At 52.7% G+C, this 19,017-nt stretch overlaps 1 protein-coding gene across 3 annotated transcripts; it reads right to left on the bottom strand.

The window, feature by feature from the left end:
- Window positions 1-6,388: 6,388 nt before the first annotated feature.
- AARS2 (alanyl-tRNA synthetase 2, mitochondrial) lies at window positions 6,389-18,701 on the bottom strand. 3 transcript variants are annotated; one of them, XM_039854197.1, is made up of 22 exons: window positions 18,417-18,701; window positions 17,569-17,760; window positions 16,901-17,046; window positions 16,514-16,681; window positions 15,837-16,080; window positions 13,642-13,787; window positions 13,311-13,419; window positions 12,900-12,938; window positions 12,700-12,811; window positions 12,076-12,209; window positions 11,473-11,617; window positions 11,050-11,222; window positions 10,829-10,942; window positions 10,589-10,729; window positions 9,752-9,889; window positions 9,561-9,670; window positions 9,308-9,416; window positions 8,909-9,031; window positions 8,576-8,686; window positions 7,915-7,995; window positions 7,692-7,802; window positions 6,389-7,264 (listed from the first exon to the last, which is right to left on the bottom strand). In XM_039854197.1, exons 1-22 carry the CDS (start codon window positions 18,657-18,659, stop codon window positions 7,100-7,102), a joined length of 3,054 nt encoding a protein of 1,017 aa, XP_039710131.1. In that variant the 5' UTR covers window positions 18,660-18,701; the 3' UTR covers window positions 6,389-7,099. The 3 variants fall into 3 exon arrangements, with proteins under 3 accessions (XP_039710131.1, XP_039710132.1, XP_039710133.1); XM_039854198.1 differs by having other exon boundaries at window positions 15,837-15,981; window positions 18,417-18,700; XM_039854199.1 differs by lacking the exon at window positions 7,692-7,802.
- Window positions 18,702-19,017: the final 316 nt, after the last annotated feature.

Here is a 19,017-nt window from a genome sequence, read left to right as displayed (position 1 = left end):
GAGAGAGGCAGGCAGTGTAGGGAAGATATCTATGTATTTGTGACACCCTTATGCAAAACAAATGCAAATTAACAGATTGTGTCCAGAATTGTGGAATAACCAGCTGGTGCTTTCTGACTAATGGCCCCTCAGAGGGTATGGCTGGAAATGGGTGCCCCTTAGCGGTCTCGGATGACTTTGCATTTCTGACTTTGCTTAGTGACTTGCTGTATGACTTTTGGCCAAGTTACTTAACCTATGTGAGTTTCAGTTTCCTTATCTGTAAAACAAGATAATAGTATCTTCCTATGCAGGCTGTTGTGGAGATTGCTCTGAAATAATATTCGAATAATAATATTTGAAAAGAGTACTAGAAGGGGTATGTGGAGGATGAAGGCACTATGAAGGACAGGGGTCCTAGGCTGGGGACAGGATACCCTGGACACCTGTTTCTTGAGTGCTAACCTGAGATGATATCTTTGTGTGAGGCCCTTTCCTACCTCCATGGGAGAGATGAAGGGCAAAGTGGCAGTGCTGGTGTTCAGGGCTGGATAGAAGGACAGCGGGCCCTGGCCTTCTAGGCAAGAGAAGAGGATAGAGACAGCAGGTCAGCCCTGTTCCTGATAGCTCCACATCTGGACTCCCTCCAAAGTCCTGACCTGAAACATTCCTGATCTCCCCTCAGGCCCAGGTGCTTCCCAAGATACCCTGCGGACCACACCCAAGGGAGCAGGACCCAGCTTGGCAGGGGGAGCCCCAGGTGGCTGGTGGGTGTTGCTCTAGAGCCAGCTCTCCAGACATTACTCACAATAGCATCAGCCCTCACCATCCTGGTAGGTGGTGGTGCCTTTCCTTCTTCCTGGGAGGCCACATGTTGGGTAACTCCATCTGGGGCCAGGCAGGCACCCTCTGGAATGGGATGAGCCCAGCCTCACTGCCTAATGCCTCACTGTCTTAGGACCTGGCATTCCCCCCCCCCCCAAAGTGCCATTCTGGACCTTTACCTTTAGTGGGAACTACCCAACTCCCTGGGAAGAACACTATCCTGGGATGGGTCCCAGAGCCCAGAGCCACCTCATCGAAAGGAAGGGACAGAGCTTCCCTCTATGGGCCCTATGTGCCTGGCTGGTATAAAAAAGATCCCCTACCATCCCGTGATATTTATAGAAACCTCCATAGCACCAGGTCTGATGTCATTTGCAAGGCAAATTTTGAAACCATTAACCTCATACTAAGGTCAGAGTTGATAGTTTTCACTTAATAACTTCTTGGTTTTTCAAAGAGATACTACAAAAATGTTTTGGGCAAGCAAATTATTACCCGACACTGAGGATTCTTCTAAGGAGAATTTTAGTTCTAAATGTTTTTTTAATCTATTATTAAAAACTAATAAAATATAAAACAAAGTACATTTAAAAGGATATGAGCAAGACAAACTCCTCATCTCCCTATCATTAACATTATAAAGACGATGTAAGGTGTGGCCCCTCTCTGGCAGGTAGTGTGCCTGACCCCTGCCCTCTCGCCCACTGCAAGGCTGTGATCATTCTCTCTCAAAGTCTCCAGCGCAAGCTCCTCTCACTCTGCCCACCCCTCGCGTGCTGTAGTCACCCTGCCTCACCCCTGTTGATGAGTTGCAGCTCTCACCTCTCCTCTCAGCTCCAGACTCAGGTCTACTGGCCTGCCTCCCAGCACCCTCAAATTCAGCTGCCACCCAAGAGAGCTCAGCACCTCCCCCAAGCTGCTCCTCCTCCTGGCTCCCTACCTTGGCCAGGGGCATCAGGGTCCATCCAGATGCCTGAACCAGAAACTGGGGAGTCACATACAGCTCTCCTTCAGGACCCCCACATCTGATTACTGTGGGACCCCCTCAGTTTTGGCTTCCACTCCAGCAGCCTGTAGTCTCCCCTCCTGTTGGAAAAGCCAATTCTCCTCCCCCTAATTCCCTACTCTGTGTCCTCAGGACCAGGGTCCAGGGTCCTGAAATCACATTTAGGCATAACTCAAAGGGTTAGGTGTTAAGGTCTGCTCTCTACATGCCCAAACACAGGTAATATAAAGTGATGAGACATTCCCAATTTGTCCAAGGTTGTCCTTAGTTTTGATGGCTTATGTATGGTGGACAAGTGTTTTGGGAACCATATCCTTGCCTTTGTAGAGCTACGACTTATTGACCTCTAGGCCTTTATTAGCATGTGTACAGCAGGAGGCTGTGTAGCAACTGGCTAAGGACTCTGGAGTTATACTGCCTAAGCTCAAATCTCCACTCTGCTTTCTAGCATCTGAGAGCCCTTCGGCAAGTCATTGAACCCCATTAGGCCTCCATTTCTTTATAAATGGAGATGGTAATTAATGGTACCTATCACAGAATTATCTAGAGGATTAAGGAGGTGATGTGTGTGAGACATTTCATATAGTGCTGGGTTCACAGCTGGCACTCAAGATATGTGTTGGATATTATGATGATGTTAGAAGCCTTACTTACCTAACTTTATTAAATCTTCAAATTTATTATTGAGGATTATTTTTGTTGTTATAACACTATTATCCCCAGTTTGCAACTGAAACAGAGGTTTAGAAAGCTTAAGTAACTTGCTAAGCATCGCACAGCTAGTAAGTGGAGAAGCTGAGGTTTGAACTGATATCTGTCTGTCTTACTTCCATGCACAAAAGCATAAGAAATAACGGAATGTTGGGGTTGCTTCCTAAATGCCCCAGACTGGTTGTTCACAGCACTTTTCCAGTGGACCTCCCACTTTCTCTAGTTCATGAGTTCTCTCGTTTCATCAACAGTGAAAGGAGCCTGGGGGGCTCCTTTTGGTGCTGATCTGAACAGCCCAGGTTCCCTCGCTCCCAAATCACTGCCAGGCACAGAGTCCTTCCACAGAACTGGATTGTGGCCTGTATCCTTCAACTTGAGGCCCCATGGGGATCCATGAGAATTCTGCAGAGCTGTACTCTTCCTGCCCCACAGCTCACACCACCCTTGATGTTCCTCACAGACCTAGGATTCAATGCTTGAATCTCTAGCACATTCCTTCCTCTCAGAAGAGGTCTCAGATCTTCTGCATCCTTCTCAAATGCCCACTTAAATCTAACCACTTTGGCGAGGGGCTCCTCCAACCTGCCCAAATGGGAAAGTTGAAGATGCTGGAGGAAGCCCTTTTCCCTTCCTGCTCATCTCACCCCTGGTCCTCAGTTGTCTTCAGCTCCCTTCCTCTGAACTGAGAAGCCAAAGCCTCTGGCCCTCTTTAGGCCCATGAGCATCTCTGTGACCCTGAACACTGTGCTCCTGGACACTCTGATGGGTTACCTGATACAGTCCTCCACCGACCATCCAGCTCTCCACCCACTTCTCTGGTTATTCCTGTGCCTTCTCAACCAGCCTCTCCTTCACCACAGGCATCTGTCCTCAGGGTCCTGGGGGTTCCCGATCTTTCATGCTCATTATGTTAGACCCTACCTCAGGCCAGGTTACTCCAAAATTCCCATTTGGGAATTCCAAATTTGTGGAATCACAAAAAAAGGGGCAAAATAGTTTCTCTGACAAAGCCCAGGCCCAGCCTACTTGATCTCTGGGGAGTGGAACACCACACTTATCACACCCCTAGCCCTTCCCCTCCTATTGCTCACTTAGGTCTGCAGTCTTAAAAAGGACTCCAGTGGCTTCACTCCTCATCCCTCATCCCTACCATAGGCTCAGAACTCCAGCAGGGAAACTCAGCTGCAAAGGCCAGCAAGTCCCTCCCCTAACTCACCTAGGGTGAAGAGGCCCCTGCTTCTCCTTGGTAACCAAAGGAAACCAGCCCTGCTGTGAGAGGGAGGGAGGTGTGGAAGCTTCTGGACCTGCAGGAGGGATTGCAGCCTGGAGGAGCTGGGATGGGGGCGGGGGTAGGAGGGTGTGGGGTTGGGGGAGTCAGTCTTCCTGAGAAGAATGGGGCCCGGGGCGTAGGACTGCTCTCCTCCCCGACGTTCCCCTTCCTCCTCACCCGTCACCGCCCCGCACCGCGACCCCTCCACCCCCGGCCCACCGCTCCCGCTCCTAACTCTTACTCAAAAACCTCAAGCCTCTGGGTCAGTTTATAGACAGTGACTATGGAGAAGGAAGAGGCCTGGGTCCTGCCTCAAATGGGTGGAGATTGGGGGTTAGGTAGATGCAGATCGGTGATACCTGGACAAGCGAAATGTGGGAGCCAGGGCTAGGGCCACCAGCGGGCTGCGGGCCGGGATGGGCTAAAGGCGCCCTGCGGGAGGGAGTCGGGGCAGGGAGAGTTTAGCCCGATAGGGGAGCCCCGGGTTTGAGTGTTCTCTTTCCTGTTGGTCACCTCACCTGCTCCAGGTGCCCGGGCGCTGGCTTTCCCACAAGGCCTGCTCGCAGCGGGTGCCGGTCGTTAGGGACGCCCCGCGTCTCTAGGGGGGCGGGTTCGAAGGCCAGTGTGCACATGCGCGTGTCCTCCCGCTTGTGCACCAAATCTCTGCCGGATGCAAGCGCGCAGGGCTACCCTTCTGATGCTTGTCACTAAACGTCTGGGCAGGGGGTCGAAGCAAGGAAGTTTCTGTCTAATGCGTTGTGTGGGGCCGCTGTGTGGGGCCGTTGTGCTGGCATTGGGAAGACTGTGGCCGTGGGGCATGATTTGTTTTTCTGTGACAGGGGTCCCCAACCTTTTTGGCAACGGAGACCCGTCCTTCTATAAAAATCTGATTCCTGATGGTCTGAGGTGGAGCTGAAGCGGTGATGCAAACTCTGGGGAGCAGCTGCAAATACTGATGAAGCTTCGCTGGCTAGCCCGCTAGCTGCTCAACAGGCCACCCACCGTACCAGTCCACCGCCCAGGGTTTGGGGACCTCTTTTCTGGGAGACATGTTTAGGAATAGGCTTTTGTGAGGGAAAGTGAGGAGTTGGGGACCTGGGCAGGGCTCCTGGACTGGAGCGGTTCCTTCTTGGTATTTTGTGTGTGGAAATGGGGGTGGGGTGATGGCGAGTGTTAGGACGGTCCAGGAAAAGAATCAGCAGTGTCTCTTCCGGAAGATGAGGAGGGTGGAAGGGCACCTGCAGGAGTTATTGGAACTCCCCTGAGGCCTCTTCTTGACTCCAGGTGCTGCAGGAGAGCTGTGGGCTGCAGCATCCTGGCAAAGTGGCATCTTCTGCCTTTCTCTAAGATGTAAACAAGGCTGATGTCTGGCACTGGGCAGGTAGGTTCCAGCCTCCATAGCACTCCTTCGCACAGCCCTAAGCCTGATGCCACCTTCTCCCCCAGCCTTGAGTGACAGGATGCGTTGCCCTACCCACAAGCCCCCAGCCCTGGATGACAAGATGTGGTTGGTGCCCTAGAGGGGTATGACCAACTTCAGGGGGTTGGTTGGGGAGAAAAAAATTGTCTTTCAGGAGGGTAGAGGCAACCAAGGTGGTGAGAAGTTTCACAGGGAGGCAGAGCTTAGCTTTAATTTCAGCTCTTCTGATGATGATTATATAGTTTTGATCCATGGCTGAATATGCAGAGGGCTGATTTAAGTTATGCATAGATTTCAACTGCCCGGGTGGTTGGCAGTCCTAACTTCCCTTTCCCCACCCACATTGCTAAGGGTCAACTGTACTAGTTGGTTACACTGGATAAGTTGCCATCTCAGAAGCTTGTTTAATTCATCAATAAAATGGTGGTACCACAACTGCTCACCACAGCGTCCAAGTGTAAAGACTTGGGCCTTTGGTGAGCACCACTACTGCTGCAGTCGCCAAGATCTTGAGGTAAAGCTTTGCAACTCCACAGAGCTGAGCAAGCAGTCATGGGACCAGGCACAAGGGATTTGAGTCCCTTTCAAGCTCTCATCAGTGACCTACCAACGAATCATGGGTGCCTCAATTAGAATGAGAAATTGTACAGAAAACAATGCCAGGAAGACCTGCTCTGCTCTAATAATTTTAATCAGCCCCAGAACTTGGTAGCCAGGGAGGCTTTGACTTGAAGATGAGCCCCCTAAGATCCTTTCCTTCATCTAGCAACAGGGATTTGGAAAGAGGTGGAGGTCCAGGGTCTGACTTGGTCCTGGATAGATTCATTCTGGTTAAGAAGGAGGGCTGCCCTCTACTCCTAGACTTCCTCCTGCTCCGAGCTGCAAGTTTCAGCTCAGGTGTGGAGCAGGTGTTGTACAACTTGTTTTAAAGAGTAGGGTTGCTCTGCTTCTCACTCTCTGACCCCGTTACCTGCCACTCTCCCAGTTCACTGTGCCTGCCCTCCTCCCCCTCAGGGCCTCTATACTGACTCTTCCTTCAGCCTGGACAGCTCTTCCCTCAGATGACCATGTGGCTCACACCCTTCCCTCAGATGCCACATCTCAATGAGGCAATAATACCATCTCACCCTCCAGATCCCCAGTATGTTTTTTCTTCACAGACTTCCTCACCATCTGACACCCTCTTCTTTCTCTTTATTGCCTGTTTCCCCACTAGAAGTAAGCTCCACAAGGGCAGGAAGTTTTGTCTGGTTCTTGCCATTCTCAGCAAGTGACCAGTACCTGTTACTTATTTTATCAACAAATCACCAGGGCCTTCATTAAGACAAGTCATTGTTAAAGAAGTGACAGCAGAGAGGATCTGCTCTGCCATCATGACTTTTGCAGGACAGTTCTGGATCTTGCTGGCCAGAGAGGTCTTTGCAGGTACCCAGAACAGGATGGCATAGAGAGCCTGACCAAGTACTTGTGACAATGAGGATGGTTCTAATGTGGATGCTGGGTGGCCTTTCTGTTCAGTGTGAGGAGTCAGACTCGTGATGGGGTATCCATACCAGGTTGCTAGGAGGGGAAAGTCTGTTCTTTTTTAAGCAAAAGAATCTTCTGGAACTTCCTTTCCTCTGTGATATACTTTTTAATGAGCAATCATAGCCAGGACAGCCCACATTTTCACATTCACCTAGTACGGCTGTGTCTCTGGGCCCACTTCTGCCTTCGCCAGCCCACATCTCCTTGCGTCCATGCAGGACCCAGACCAAGGTGGCTCTCTTCAGCTCAGCTACTTGGCCTCCAGCCTCTAGTCCTCTGCTTCAGCCTCTGGGGAACTTCTGCTGGCTCCTTCAGGGCTCCCAGCACTGTCTGCTGTCTCTTTAGTATATGAGTCCCGGGGCTAGAGCTGGTTGAGCGCATATGCTCGGGCTGTACTGAGGGCAGCTTCCAGATCAGCAGTGCTTCCGGTGCCCTGGGCCACCATTCGAGAGCCCCAGGCCTTTCCCCCCATGTGGCTGCACACGGCCAGTGCCCAGGCCTCTGCTGTGAAGGCTGGCGTGGCACTCTGGGAACAGAAATAGAAGAGGCAGCAATGCAGAGCAGCCCTCCCTGCCACCATCCACTCAATGTACCCTCGAGAGTGGAGTCATGGTGATTAGCACTCCCTCCCCAGCCGGGTACACAGTTGGGGGAAATTGGGTGGAGACAGGTGAAGATTGGGTTGGGAATATGTACGGAAGCTGATAAATGTCTGCTACTTGTTTGCAAGGGATGTGCAGCCTGGAGGGGAGTGGGAATCTCATGGTGCCTTCTCTGGTGGGGGTGGTGGTAGTTAAGAACAGGGAGATGACCCTATTCCTGTCCTGAGGTGTCCTCATAGATCACCTCTAACCAGCCTTGGCTCCCTTGTCTGGGAGGAATAAAAGGCATGGAATCAGAGGGCTGGACCAGAAGATGGGTGGGGTGGGGGGCTGGTCTCCCATTTCCCTCACCTGGGCCACCTGACAAGCACAGAGCACATGTCCCAAGGGCTGGGGGCTGAGTAGAAGCACGGATGTACTGGGTGCCTGCTCACATAGCTGCCGGACCACCTTCACCAGCACCTGGGCAAGGCAGGGCAGGTAATGAACCCATAGTCCCCAGACTCCCAGCTACCTCCCTGTTAGGACTTGCCCCTTCCTAGACCCTGGGGCCACCCCCAACCCCAGTACTCACTGAGAGGGACTCAGTGGAAACTGTGTCCACAATCAGGGGCCCTGAGTGCCGCTGCAGCAGCTCCTGGGTTTTCTGTGCAGCCTGTGGGGCAGGAAGGATTGCACAGGGTCAGGCCGGAAGGCAATTGGCCTCCACTTCTGAGGCTCGGTCTGGAAATCCCCCCCGCCCCTCACCCTGTTACTCCCCAGCAAAGGTCTTCAGCATGGAGCAGAGGGTCCAAGGGTTCTGCCTAGAATGGCCTCCTTCTGTTGGGTCCCACCTGTGTCCCTCTTCTCCTCCCTCATCTTTTCCCTTTCATCTTAGCTCTAGGACCTTATAAATAGTTTGCTGAAGATGAAAGGACTAAGATTGGAGCACAGATGGACAAAAGGGGGCAGGAAGAAGGAGGATGTACAGTCAAGGAGTAAATAGGCTGAATGGAGTAATCGAGTCAGTCAGGTTCCTGGAGGGAGAGACTGAGGAAGACTTAGGAGTTGGGGAGACACAGTTTGGCAGAGAGTAGTAGGGGCCTGGTGATGGTACCTAGTTGGTATGAGAGGGAGAAGCTGCCACCCACCCCCATGCCAGGCCTTGAGACTTCTCGGTGTACATACTAGTGTCTCTGACCCTTGTTGGGTGTGCCTGGTATCTGCCCCATGGGTGCAGCCAAACCCCCTCCTACCTGCCCCATTTCCAGCTTCCGGACAGCCGTGTTGGCACGCCGTTGCAGCACCTTCAGTGTGGCCTGCAGCTCCCGCCGCTGCCACTGGGGCATCACAGCAGTGTCTATAGCCTATGGCCAGAAGCAGCATGTCATCCTTTCCCCCACCTGAGCAATAGCCTCTGAGGCAGGGGCCAGGAGAGCCAGAGAAGAGACCACATCCACCTCATCCCACCCTGCAGACAAACAACAAACGGGGCCAGCGAGAGACCAACAACAATGCTGGGGAGAGATTGGAAGGGTCTGGGGAGGCATGGGGAGGCGGGCACAGCTCCACGGTGGGGTGGTCCTCACATCAGTGAGTCGTCCCACGTCCTTGGATAGCTGCTGTGCCTCCACCACATCCCGGCTGCCCCGACTCAACCGCTCTGCAGCTGCTTCCACCTCCTGGGCCAGACTCTGACCCACCTCTCGGGCCTGCAGGGAGGGAATAAGATGGTCAGGGCTGCTCAGCTTGCTTTTGGGGCTCTGGACTCATTGCTGCTCAGGGCCAAATTAGAAGTATTTAACAATCAGGACCAATCAAAGCACCAAATAGTCATAACACATGCCAGCAGTTGGTATGGCCACATCAGTGCTCATGTACGAACACTGGTTCTGCTGCGAGGCATCCCCAGCTTGAGTGTCAGCTGTGCCCCCCGACCCCCATCCACACTCAGCAGCTTCCTAGGGCCTGCCTGCTGGTGTGCTGACCTGCTGGGCCTGCTCCCCCGTGATGGCCAGTAGGCGGGTGGTGCCCTTGGTGAGCTGGCGTTCCCCAATGATGACCAGGTCCCCTATAGACCCCGTGTGTAGCAGGTGCCTGTGGGTAGAGGGAGGGAAGAGGAAGTTAGAGGGGATGATGGGAGAGAAAAGAGTAGCCTGACTCCAAACCAGGGGCTGGTGGCTCCAAAGACCAAGGAAAGGTGAAGATCCAGGCCAGGGCAGGCAGAAGAGGGTGACTCACGTCCCACAGCACAACTCCACAGAAGTCTGCAGTGCAGCTTGGGAGGCTGGGTCCAGGGCATGGGCCACGGGCACCCCCACTGACACCACCCGCACTGGGTCTGGGTATACCTGTGGGTGAGAGGGGACAGGTCTGTTAATTGGCCTGTGGGGGAAAAGGCGATCTCCACCAAGGGGGCTCCCCCAACTAACCTCATCCAAAGAACGCAGGCCAGGGACATGGGCAGTGTGTGCCAGGGCTACCTCCTCCATGTACACGGCCTCATCCTGCCCCACAGCTTTCTGCACGGTGCTCTCCACTGCCCGGAGCTGCTCTGGGGTCAATGGGGCCTGGTGGGATGGCGGTGGGGAAATGGATTGATTGACAGGCAGTTAGCCCTATGCCTGCAACTGATGCATTAAGAAACAGTCACTGTTCACTGAACTACCTGGGGTTCTAGAATAGTGGCTAGCACATAAAAGGTACTCAACAAACATCTATAGAGTAGGCAATTCTTTTCCTTAGAAGGCTGGGAGTTGGGACTTATTAGAAGCTGCAGGTCTTTCCTTAGGCACTAAAAGTTGATGGAAAAACAGAAAATGGAGGCTCTATACTCAGGGAGCTTACAACAAGGGGCAGCCCAATGAAAAAGAAGTACAGGATGTGGGAGATGCAAGACCAAGGAGTAGTCAGGTGGAATGGGATTTAGTCAGTGAGCACTTCCTGGAGGAGGTATCTGAGCCAGATATGCAAGGAGAGGAGGAAAAAGGGTGGCAGAGAAGGGAAAGGGCAGCTCAGTTTAAGCAAGAATGGCTTGGGTGACAGCAAGAACAAAGCAGCTGGGTGGATGGAGGTATACGGAGGACTCCAGAAGCTGATCCCTTGCTGGTGTGGGAGGAGCCTGATGGGAAGATATCAGCCCAAGTTCCCACAGTAATTAAATGACAGGGAACCCAGGCCCTTGAATTGGCCTGACTCCCTCACCACCAGACTCTCTTGCTTGAAGCCTGTTGCTTCACCTGAAGCCTGTCTTTCCGTGCCCTGCTTACCTGGGTGGCCACATCAAAGCGCAGCCGCTCAGGATTGAGATGGGAGCCTCGCTGTTCTGTGCCGGGGCCCAGGGCCTGCCGCAGTGCCCAGTTTAGCAGATGGGTAGCTGTGTGCTTCTCCATGCAGCCTAGACGCCAGGCCTGAAACACTTCTGTCACCCAGAGTCCGGGGTGAGGGTGAGGGGTGGGGAGAGTAAAGGGGCTGCAGGATATAAAGAATAGCAGGGGTGGGGTCCTTACTTTATCCACATACAGCTGCACCTGGTCCCCCACTTTCAGGCACTCAGGGGCCACCATCTCATGTAGGATGAAGCCTCCGCAGACTTGGGCCCGGGCCACTGGGAACAGCACATCCTGGGGAAGGGCAGGGGCCAAGGTGCTGGAGTGACTACCTATAACCTTTCCCTTTCCTTGGTCTGCCTCCTGCAGATGTTAGCTTCTGTGTATGTCACGGGGCTCACCTGCTGCCCCACCCGCACCAGGTAGCCTCGGTCTGAAGCCTGACCCCCCTGTTCAGCGTAGAAGTTGGTTTTGTCTAAGAGGAGGCCACAGCGTTGGCCTTCCCCCACAGAAGCCACGGCTGTTCCATCCTCTGTATACAGCTGGAGCACCTGAGCCTCGCAGGTGCTGAACTCTGCCAGGGAAAAAAGAGTGGTTATCAGTGCTAGGCTGGGTTCTGGGATGTGTATGTGGGTCTATGCCTTACTTGAAGCCAACAGGCATCTGGCTGTGGGGCAAGTCCAGCTGAGGGCAGCAGTGACCCTTGGTGGCTACCCCCCACCCCGCCCCAGGGAATGCATAGGGTTGGCAGCAACCATCTGGGCTGTCCCTCTCAATCATGGTCAGGTAAGCCTGTGGCCACCTGCCTCAGTCCAGTCTCTCACCGTAACCCCCGCTTGGTAGCAGGCAGTAGTTGTACTTGGGGCTGTCATCAGTTGGGGGCACCCCTCGGTGCTGCAGCTCCCCCAGCGCATGGATGCCAAGCTGTAGTCCCTGCTCCTGAACTGGCTCAGCCTGCCGGGCCCGGTGCTGCAGGATGGGCATATGTGTGTGTATGGAAGGGGTGCAAGGAGAGTGAAACGGGACTTGAGCCTCTGCAGAGCCCTGTTCCCGCCACAAAGCTGTATGAACCCTGCAGCAACCTCTGGAATAAGCTCTCAGGGCTTGGTTGGCTGCTAGAGACCCTGGGCTGGCTGGTGAACCACTCATCGCGCAGGGTCTCAGCATCAGGCCTCCCGCATCCACTTCTGCCCCTGGAGGCCCTTCTAAGATGCTGTGCTGGCCTCTCCCCTTCCACTCCTGTTTAGCACACTGTGCCAGCATTCCTCTCTATGGGCTCTGGGTGGGACCTGAGGTGAAGGGACAGACCCTACCTACTTCAGCCTTCTGTTTCCCTCAATAGCTGCAGCTCCTCTCCCAGGAACTCAGGGCTGGGGAAGGGGCTGATTATCCCAACAGAACCCTGGTAGGGGTGCCCCAACCTGTACCTGGGCCTCTTCCTGGGCCAGCCGTGCCAGCCCAGCAGAATCCAGCCGCATCCCTTTCTCCTCCAGCATCAGCTCTATCAGGTCCAGGGGAAGCCCCAGGTCCCCAGACATTGACAAGGACCAGGCTACTTCAGCTTTGTGGAAGGAAGACAAGGGATGTTGACTGGGTAGGGGCAGGATAGAGGGAGGAGAAGTAAGGGAGAAGTAAGGGTCACAGCTTTTCTAACTATACAGAAGCTACAAGGTGGCAAGCATATGTGCCCCCTCTCCATACCAGTAGACCCAAGACAGGGGTTACCTTCAGGCTTCGTGCTCCAAGAACAGAGCTGGGGTAACCCAGGGTACTACCGTGGCACCTGTCATTTCAGAGGAGGAGGGAAGCTCATTCTAGTCTTGAAGCCAGCCTTGGAAAGCAGACGAAGGTGGGGGGATGGGGGGGAAACGGGGGGAGACGGGGTGGCATTCTCACCAAAGAGTGGTCTGGGTGTTAGGAAGAGTACAGGGAGAGGGACTTGAGTTGGAGGGGGTGGATGTGAAGCACAGGGCTGGTTAAGAGCTCCCTCCTTGGACTGCATTGGTTCATCCCGGTGAGGTCCTCATACCTTGGTGAGGCACCTTACTCACCAGGGAACAGATCAGAAGGTCCCAGGCGCCTCAAGGTGCGATCGATGATCCGCCGACCCCGTTGCAGGGAGGCCAGAAAGGCTGCTTCATCCTCTGACACCAGGTTGGCTATCTGAACCGGGGGCAGGACAGGACTGGAGGGAGAGCCTCTCTCCACCACTTTCTTGTCAGCCATTCCCTCCCCCATCTGAATCTAGTACCTGGGCTGAGTTCTTCTGCAGTTCCGGATAAGTGTCTCCCTAGAGAGGTAAAGAGGGCTGAAGAGGTGTGAAAGGCAACCAGCTGACTCTCCACCTCCCCACCCTGGGGCTCCTTGAGGACATCTGCCCTGGAGGCTCAGATGGGCTGATGGACAGGGGGAGGGACAAAATGCAGGCTGTGGGGTAGGGTCATAGGCAGGGGTTCCCAAGGTCAAAGGCTCAGCAGCCTAGGCAAGTAGGCCTCTTGAAAGCTCCCTGCTTTTTATAAATAATTCCAGCTTTCTTAGTCTACTGACAGGACATTAGGATTGACATTTAGGATGGGAAGCCTAGGCGGAGGGCACTGCCTGGTCTCATCGGCCAGCTCCCTGAGTGCCCAGGGAGGCCCAGAGGAGTGAGCTCTGCCCTTACCAGTGTCTCCACCACTACAGGTACCAGGCTGCCTAGGAAGCCAAGTGGTGCCCGCAACACCTCTGTAGAGAACCGCACGGCTCGACGGAGGATTCGACGAAGAACCAGCCTAGAGGGGTTCAGAGCCCAGATATGAACCCTCAGCAGCCCCTGGTCAGCAGTACACAGAGTGGGGAGAACAAGGTCCAAAGTGTGTGCTCCCACCCCAAAGCCCTCTCCCTTCTCCCGCTCCTCCTGCCATCTCAACCCAACCCAACTCTCCATCTGTGCCCTCCTCTCCCCTGCAAGCCCCAGCTGCCTCGGGCCCTGTCTGTAGTCCTTCCAGACTCACGGGGCACCTGACGTTCCAGGGGAGACGCCATCAGCAATGCAGACACTGAGTGTGCGAATGTGATCGGCCACCACTCGGTATGCCATGTCTATGCGGCCCTCGTCTGCCGCCCCTACCCGACCCAAGTAAGGGGGTGCCCCACAACCCTGGAAAGCAAGAGAGAAGGAGACATGGTTCTAGCTGACTGACCTGGCCAAGGTGGGATGCCCTTAATCATCCCTAGAACATCTTCCCTCATCTGTAAAGCCGATCACATCTGGAATGGCCAGGCTGGAAAAGCTTCAAAGATGAATGGGAGCCAGAATCTGCCCTCGCAGGGCCCACAATCACACTAACAATGATGATAACTGTGATCATTTACTGAATTTCTACTATTAGAACTGGGAGGGTGCTTGGATGACATGACATCTAATCCCCAAAACATCCTGTTCTGGGAGGTATTACTATTCTCACTTTAAGAGGAAACCAAAGCTCAGGGGAGCTAAGTGCCACAAGGCCACACAACTCATAAGGAGCAGATTTGAGATTTGTACCAGACCTATCTGACTCCAGGTGCTCTCCGTTACACACCCACCACTACAGGCTTTATTGGGGGCAGGATGGGAGGGTGTAAGCTGTGTGTACATGTTCATACTCCAGAGCAGAGTGCTTGATTCATCTAGCCCCAGACCTGTATCTTCCCTAAGCTGCCCCTCTCAATAAACAATCCTGCCATTCACTGCATTGCTCAGGTCCAACACGTAGCCAGGCTTGACTTTCTTTCCCCTCCCCATCCAATCCATCAGTGGGGCCTTTGCTTGTACCCCCATGAGAGCTCTCAAATCAATCTACTCTTCTCCACTTCCACTACTACCAGCCTAAGTCATGCCCTATTGTCTCTTCCCAATTGGTTTCTCAGCGTCTACTCATCTCCCTCTAGCCCACCCTTCACATAGCAACAGGAATGGCCTTTCAGAAGTGTCAATCAGATCATGCCCCTCCCCTCCTAGGGCCTTGCTCACTAGTTAGAATGAAAGCCTCACTTAGGACTTCAAGATCTCACAAGATTGGACTCCAGCCTTCCTCTCTGTGGTAGACTGTTTGCCAAAACGGCCACAATCCTTCCCTTTTTTGTGTGCATGCCACTTTGCCATGTGACTTTATAGTTGCTTTCCATCAAGGGACAGAATCTATTTCGCCACCCTTTGAATCCAGGCAGCCTGTGACTTGCTTTGGCCAACAGAATGTAGAAGAAATGACTGTTCTGAGCCTAGGCCTCAAGAGGCCTCGTGTGCTTCTGCTCTCCTTCTTGGAACCTTGTCGAGCTGTGATGTGAACAAACCAAAGCTAGCCTGCTGGATGATGACAGACACACGGCCTGGTCACCTCCATTGCCCCAAAATGACAGCCAGCCAACTCTCAGAAGAACAGCTGCCAAGCAGCTGACCATAGACGTATGAGTGAGTTCATACTGGATGAAAAGAATAACCCAGCTTATACTACATTGCTAGCCCACAGACTCATATGCTAAATGATTGTTGTTTTAAGCTACAAAGTGTTAGATGGCTTCTTACACACCAAAAGCTAACTGACACATTCTCTAACTACATCCCACATGATTTTACTTTAGCTGGCTGGCCATCTTTTTGTTCCTTTCTTGCTTTTAGGGCCTTGGTATCTGCTGTCCCCTCTGCCTGGAATGAGCTTCATTCAGGTGGCTAACTCTTCCTCTCTCAGGTTTCGGCTCATAGATCATCTCATTGGTGAGCCTTCCCCAAACACTGTGTCTAAGATTCCTCTGTACCCCTGCCCCGCTGCCCTAATTACTATCACCCATGTTTACTGCCTGATCACAATATGTAAGCTACCATCATGTTCTTTAATACATTTACTTATTATCTCTTAGGCTAGAATGTAGTCTCCATGATCTCTTTTATGTTTACTACTGTATCTCCTGTACCAAGCACAAAGAACTTAATATAAAGCAGGTGCCCAACACGTATATTTTGAATAAATGAGGTAAGGAAGGAGTTAGGAGCAATATTAGGTAACAAATCTGAATCCTAGCCTCATGTTTGACACCCTGATATCCTTGGCTGGTCACTGTCCCCACACACGAGAATACTCTGAGTTCTCAAGAAAGATGGAAAGTGATAGCAGTGGCACCAGTGATGAGCAGGCCAGAGAGGCTTCTGGAAGGGAAGAGGTAGGCTCACCTGTTGTATGGCATTGAGCAGCGGGGAAAAAAGGTCAGTGTCGTAGGTGGAATGTCTGCCTTGCAGCACAGCTACCAGCCTCTCCAGGCCCATTCCAGTGTCCACATGCCGCTGGGGCAGGGGCTGCAGGCTTCCATCTGCCTCTCTGGCCAGGGAAGTTATGTGAGGTGAGGCCCCGCATAGGATTACAAGTGTGAGGCAGATGCTCAAGTTGGGTAGAGGAATGAGGTGGGGTCCAAGGGGCCTGACAGTGGGAGGAACCAGAGGGTAGTATAATCCCCCACCCCTCTCCCAGATGCAAACAATGATGGCCTTGGGTCCTGTCCTTTCTCATAAAAGATGATCTCCACTCTCAGCCCCACTTGGGCCCTTGCCTAGACCCAAACATGCCCTTTCTGAGATAGAATTCTTTGCCTTACAAACAGACATGTCAAGGCTAGAAGAAAATCTTAGAGATCATCAAGTTCAACTCTATCATTTGGTAAGACAGCAGAGACCAGAGAGCAGCAGTGACTAGTTTAAACTGTCATAGGCAAAGACTAGGATTAAATCAGTCATTATCTGAAAAGTGTTTAGAAATGTATCTGGCACATAATAAATGCCATTTAAGTGTTTGTTTTTATAAGAAATGGATCGAAGTCTCCTGACTGCCATCTTTTTCACTTCCACCCCATTACCTGTTGTGCTGCATGAAGACCAGATTCCAAAGCTCCACCAGCTGGGGGGCCCCCACCCCATCAGCCAGGTCATAGTGGATCTCAGTACAGGGCCCACAAGGACCAGTATCCCCCATCTCCCAGAAGTTCTCTTGTGGTCCAAAGGAAAGCACATGGCTAGCGGGTACCCTGGAAAGAAAGCCAGGCAGGTGGTGGAGAGACAGACAAACCCAGAAGCCAGGACCCTTTCTGCCATGGGAACCACTCCATCAAGTTCAGCAAGAGAAGGAACAGGGCTGCCCCTACAGTCTCCTGGGATATGCTGATACTCTGAGGACTGGCGCTAGTAGTCTCTATTTTCCAGGCTTCCTGTTCTCCACAGGTGGACATTATGGAGGGCGGATTTACCCTAAGCTGAGCCAGATGTCCCTGCTCTCTAGGTCTGGGTTCAGCCTCGTGTTAGGGTCACCACCAAAGTAGGAGATCCATAGCCTGTCCTTAGGGATCCCATAGACCTGAGTCAGCAGTTCCCAGGCCATGCTGCAAGCCTCCTCCTGTAACAGAAACGCACACGAGAAGAAGAAAATGGGTAAGATGAAAGCTCAATGAAGTGTCAATGAAGCCACATGAGTTTGGTTCTCAGATGAAGACAAAACCATTTCCACTGCTCACCTTGTTTTTAGAACAAGTCAAGATCATTTCTGTTGAGATTTTTCCTGCCTAGAAAGCTTCCTCCCTCTTCTAAATCCTCCCTTCCTTCAAGTTCCACCTTCCGCATGAAATCCTCTAATCACCCTAGCCTGAGATGATTTTTAACTCCTGCATTTTAGTATTGCTGTCTATTTAGTCATATAATATTGACCAGCCATTAGGCAGGAGGCACAGTCCTAGCCCTTAAGGAGCTTACAATCCAATTAAGGAAATGAGACACGTTCACATTATACATGTTCATCTTGCACTTTTACTCTGTGTTTGGTACGAGGCCCTGCCAAGCAGACTCTAGGAGTGGAGACCTTGACTCCCTTCTTGGCTGACCGATGACCTTTTCCTAACTCCAGGGCTTCCTGGGGACTCACCTTAAAGTATTCACCCCCAAAGGCCCAATTGCCAAGCATCTCAAAGAAGGTATGATGGGAAAGGTCTCGGCCCACATCCTCTAGGTCGTTGTGGCGTCCTCCAGCCCTCACACATTTCTGGCTGTTGGCCACACGTCGGAAGCCTGCCATTTCACTTCGTGGATCCACAGTGCCCAGGAATATTGGCTTGAACTGGAAACATATGAAGAAGGGGGCGGGGGATACCCTAGTTCCCCAGTAGAAGGGAAAGGTGGGGAATGAGGACAGAGATGGCTGTTCTGACCGAAGGCTGACTGTACCCCCCGAGAATGCAGTGTGGTCTTGGCCAGGTTGGCAACTTCGGAACTTAGGAGCACCCATCTCTGGTGTGTCTGGGGCAAGCAAGGGGTAAATAAGTCATGAGACAGAGACCCTCTGCTGGTAATAGTAAAACAGGCAAGGTAAAAGGAATGTGTTTGTGGCTGGAAACAAGGCACTGAATAGCCGCATGCTCCACCTCAGCTTTTTCAACCATACCCAATAACTTCAGGGTATAAAACTGAGACCACAGGGTACTGAGCACGCCTAACAATGTCAGCATTAATATGGATCTTGAGCAGTCTCTAACCGATTGCCCCTCCACATCCCACCCATTTTACAAATGGAGACAATGAAGTCAAGGAAGGTGACTGGTGCTCAAAGGCTTAGAGACCGTAGTCCAGCATATAGCACTTGCTCAACAACACATTCATTTACTGCCAACCACCGACTGCCGTTTTTCCCCAAAGGCTATGAGCTCCGCCCCTTGCTTCTGTTGCCCAATCCCGTGGCGCCTTTCTCTCTGGAAAAATCATGCACTCCGCTCCCACCTGATTCATGCCCGCGTTGACGAAAAGTAAAGTGGGGTCGCCGCGGGGCCGCACGGAAGCAGACGGCACCAGTCGGTGGCGATGGCGGTCCCGAAAGAAGCTCAGGAAGGCGTCACGCACGGCCGCCGCCTGGGCTGGATAGGGCTCGGATGAGAACCGCAGAGGGTTGGGCCCCCTCCATGAGGGCGACCTTCCAATGGCTTGCCGCAGTCTCCCGGCTGCTACTACCACCGACGCCGGCATCTTAACTTGGGGCAGAGACCTCACGGGGTCAAAGGCCACCGCGGGAATAGAGGTGACGCGAAGGAAGCCGGGCGTTTCCTACAGCGGTTCCTGGTGGCTGGAGGACTCAAAGCAGCATCTACCGCCCGGGTGGAAATGATCATGAAGGGGACGCCTGCAGGCGTGGCGTAGCACAGCGGCCTGGCACATTGAAGGCCGTTAATTCATTCGGCATTAAACAAGTATTCATTGAGAGACTACTCTGTGCCAGCCATTGTTTTAGGCACTTACGGTGCGTTAGTAACAAAATTAACAAGATTCCCTGCCTCCAGAAATCTATATTATAACAGTAATTATTATGTTCATTAATTTTGCAAGA

This window comes from Pteropus medius, unplaced genomic scaffold (assembly GCF_902729225.1).
Source record: "Pteropus medius unplaced genomic scaffold, Ma_sr-lr_union100, whole genome shotgun sequence".
Lineage (NCBI taxonomy): Eukaryota > Metazoa > Chordata > Mammalia > Chiroptera > Pteropodidae > Pteropus > Pteropus medius.
Note: the sequence above shows the minus strand (reverse complement) of the source record. Positions and strands in the feature narration are given on the sequence as shown.

Coding starts and splice junctions, on each gene's coding strand:
- AARS2 (XM_039854197.1), bottom strand. CDS start 18,659: ATGCCGGCGTCGGTGGTAGTAGCAGCCGGGAGACTGCGGCAAGCCATT. Junction 12,210..12,699: donor ACCTTCTGATCTGTTCCCTG/GTGAGTAAGGTG, acceptor CCTTCCACAAAG/CTGAAGTAGCCTGGTCCTTG. Junction 10,943..11,049: donor TGGTGCGGGTGGGGCAGCAG/GTGAGCCCCGTG, acceptor GCCCTTCCCCAG/GATGTGCTGTTCCCAGTGGC.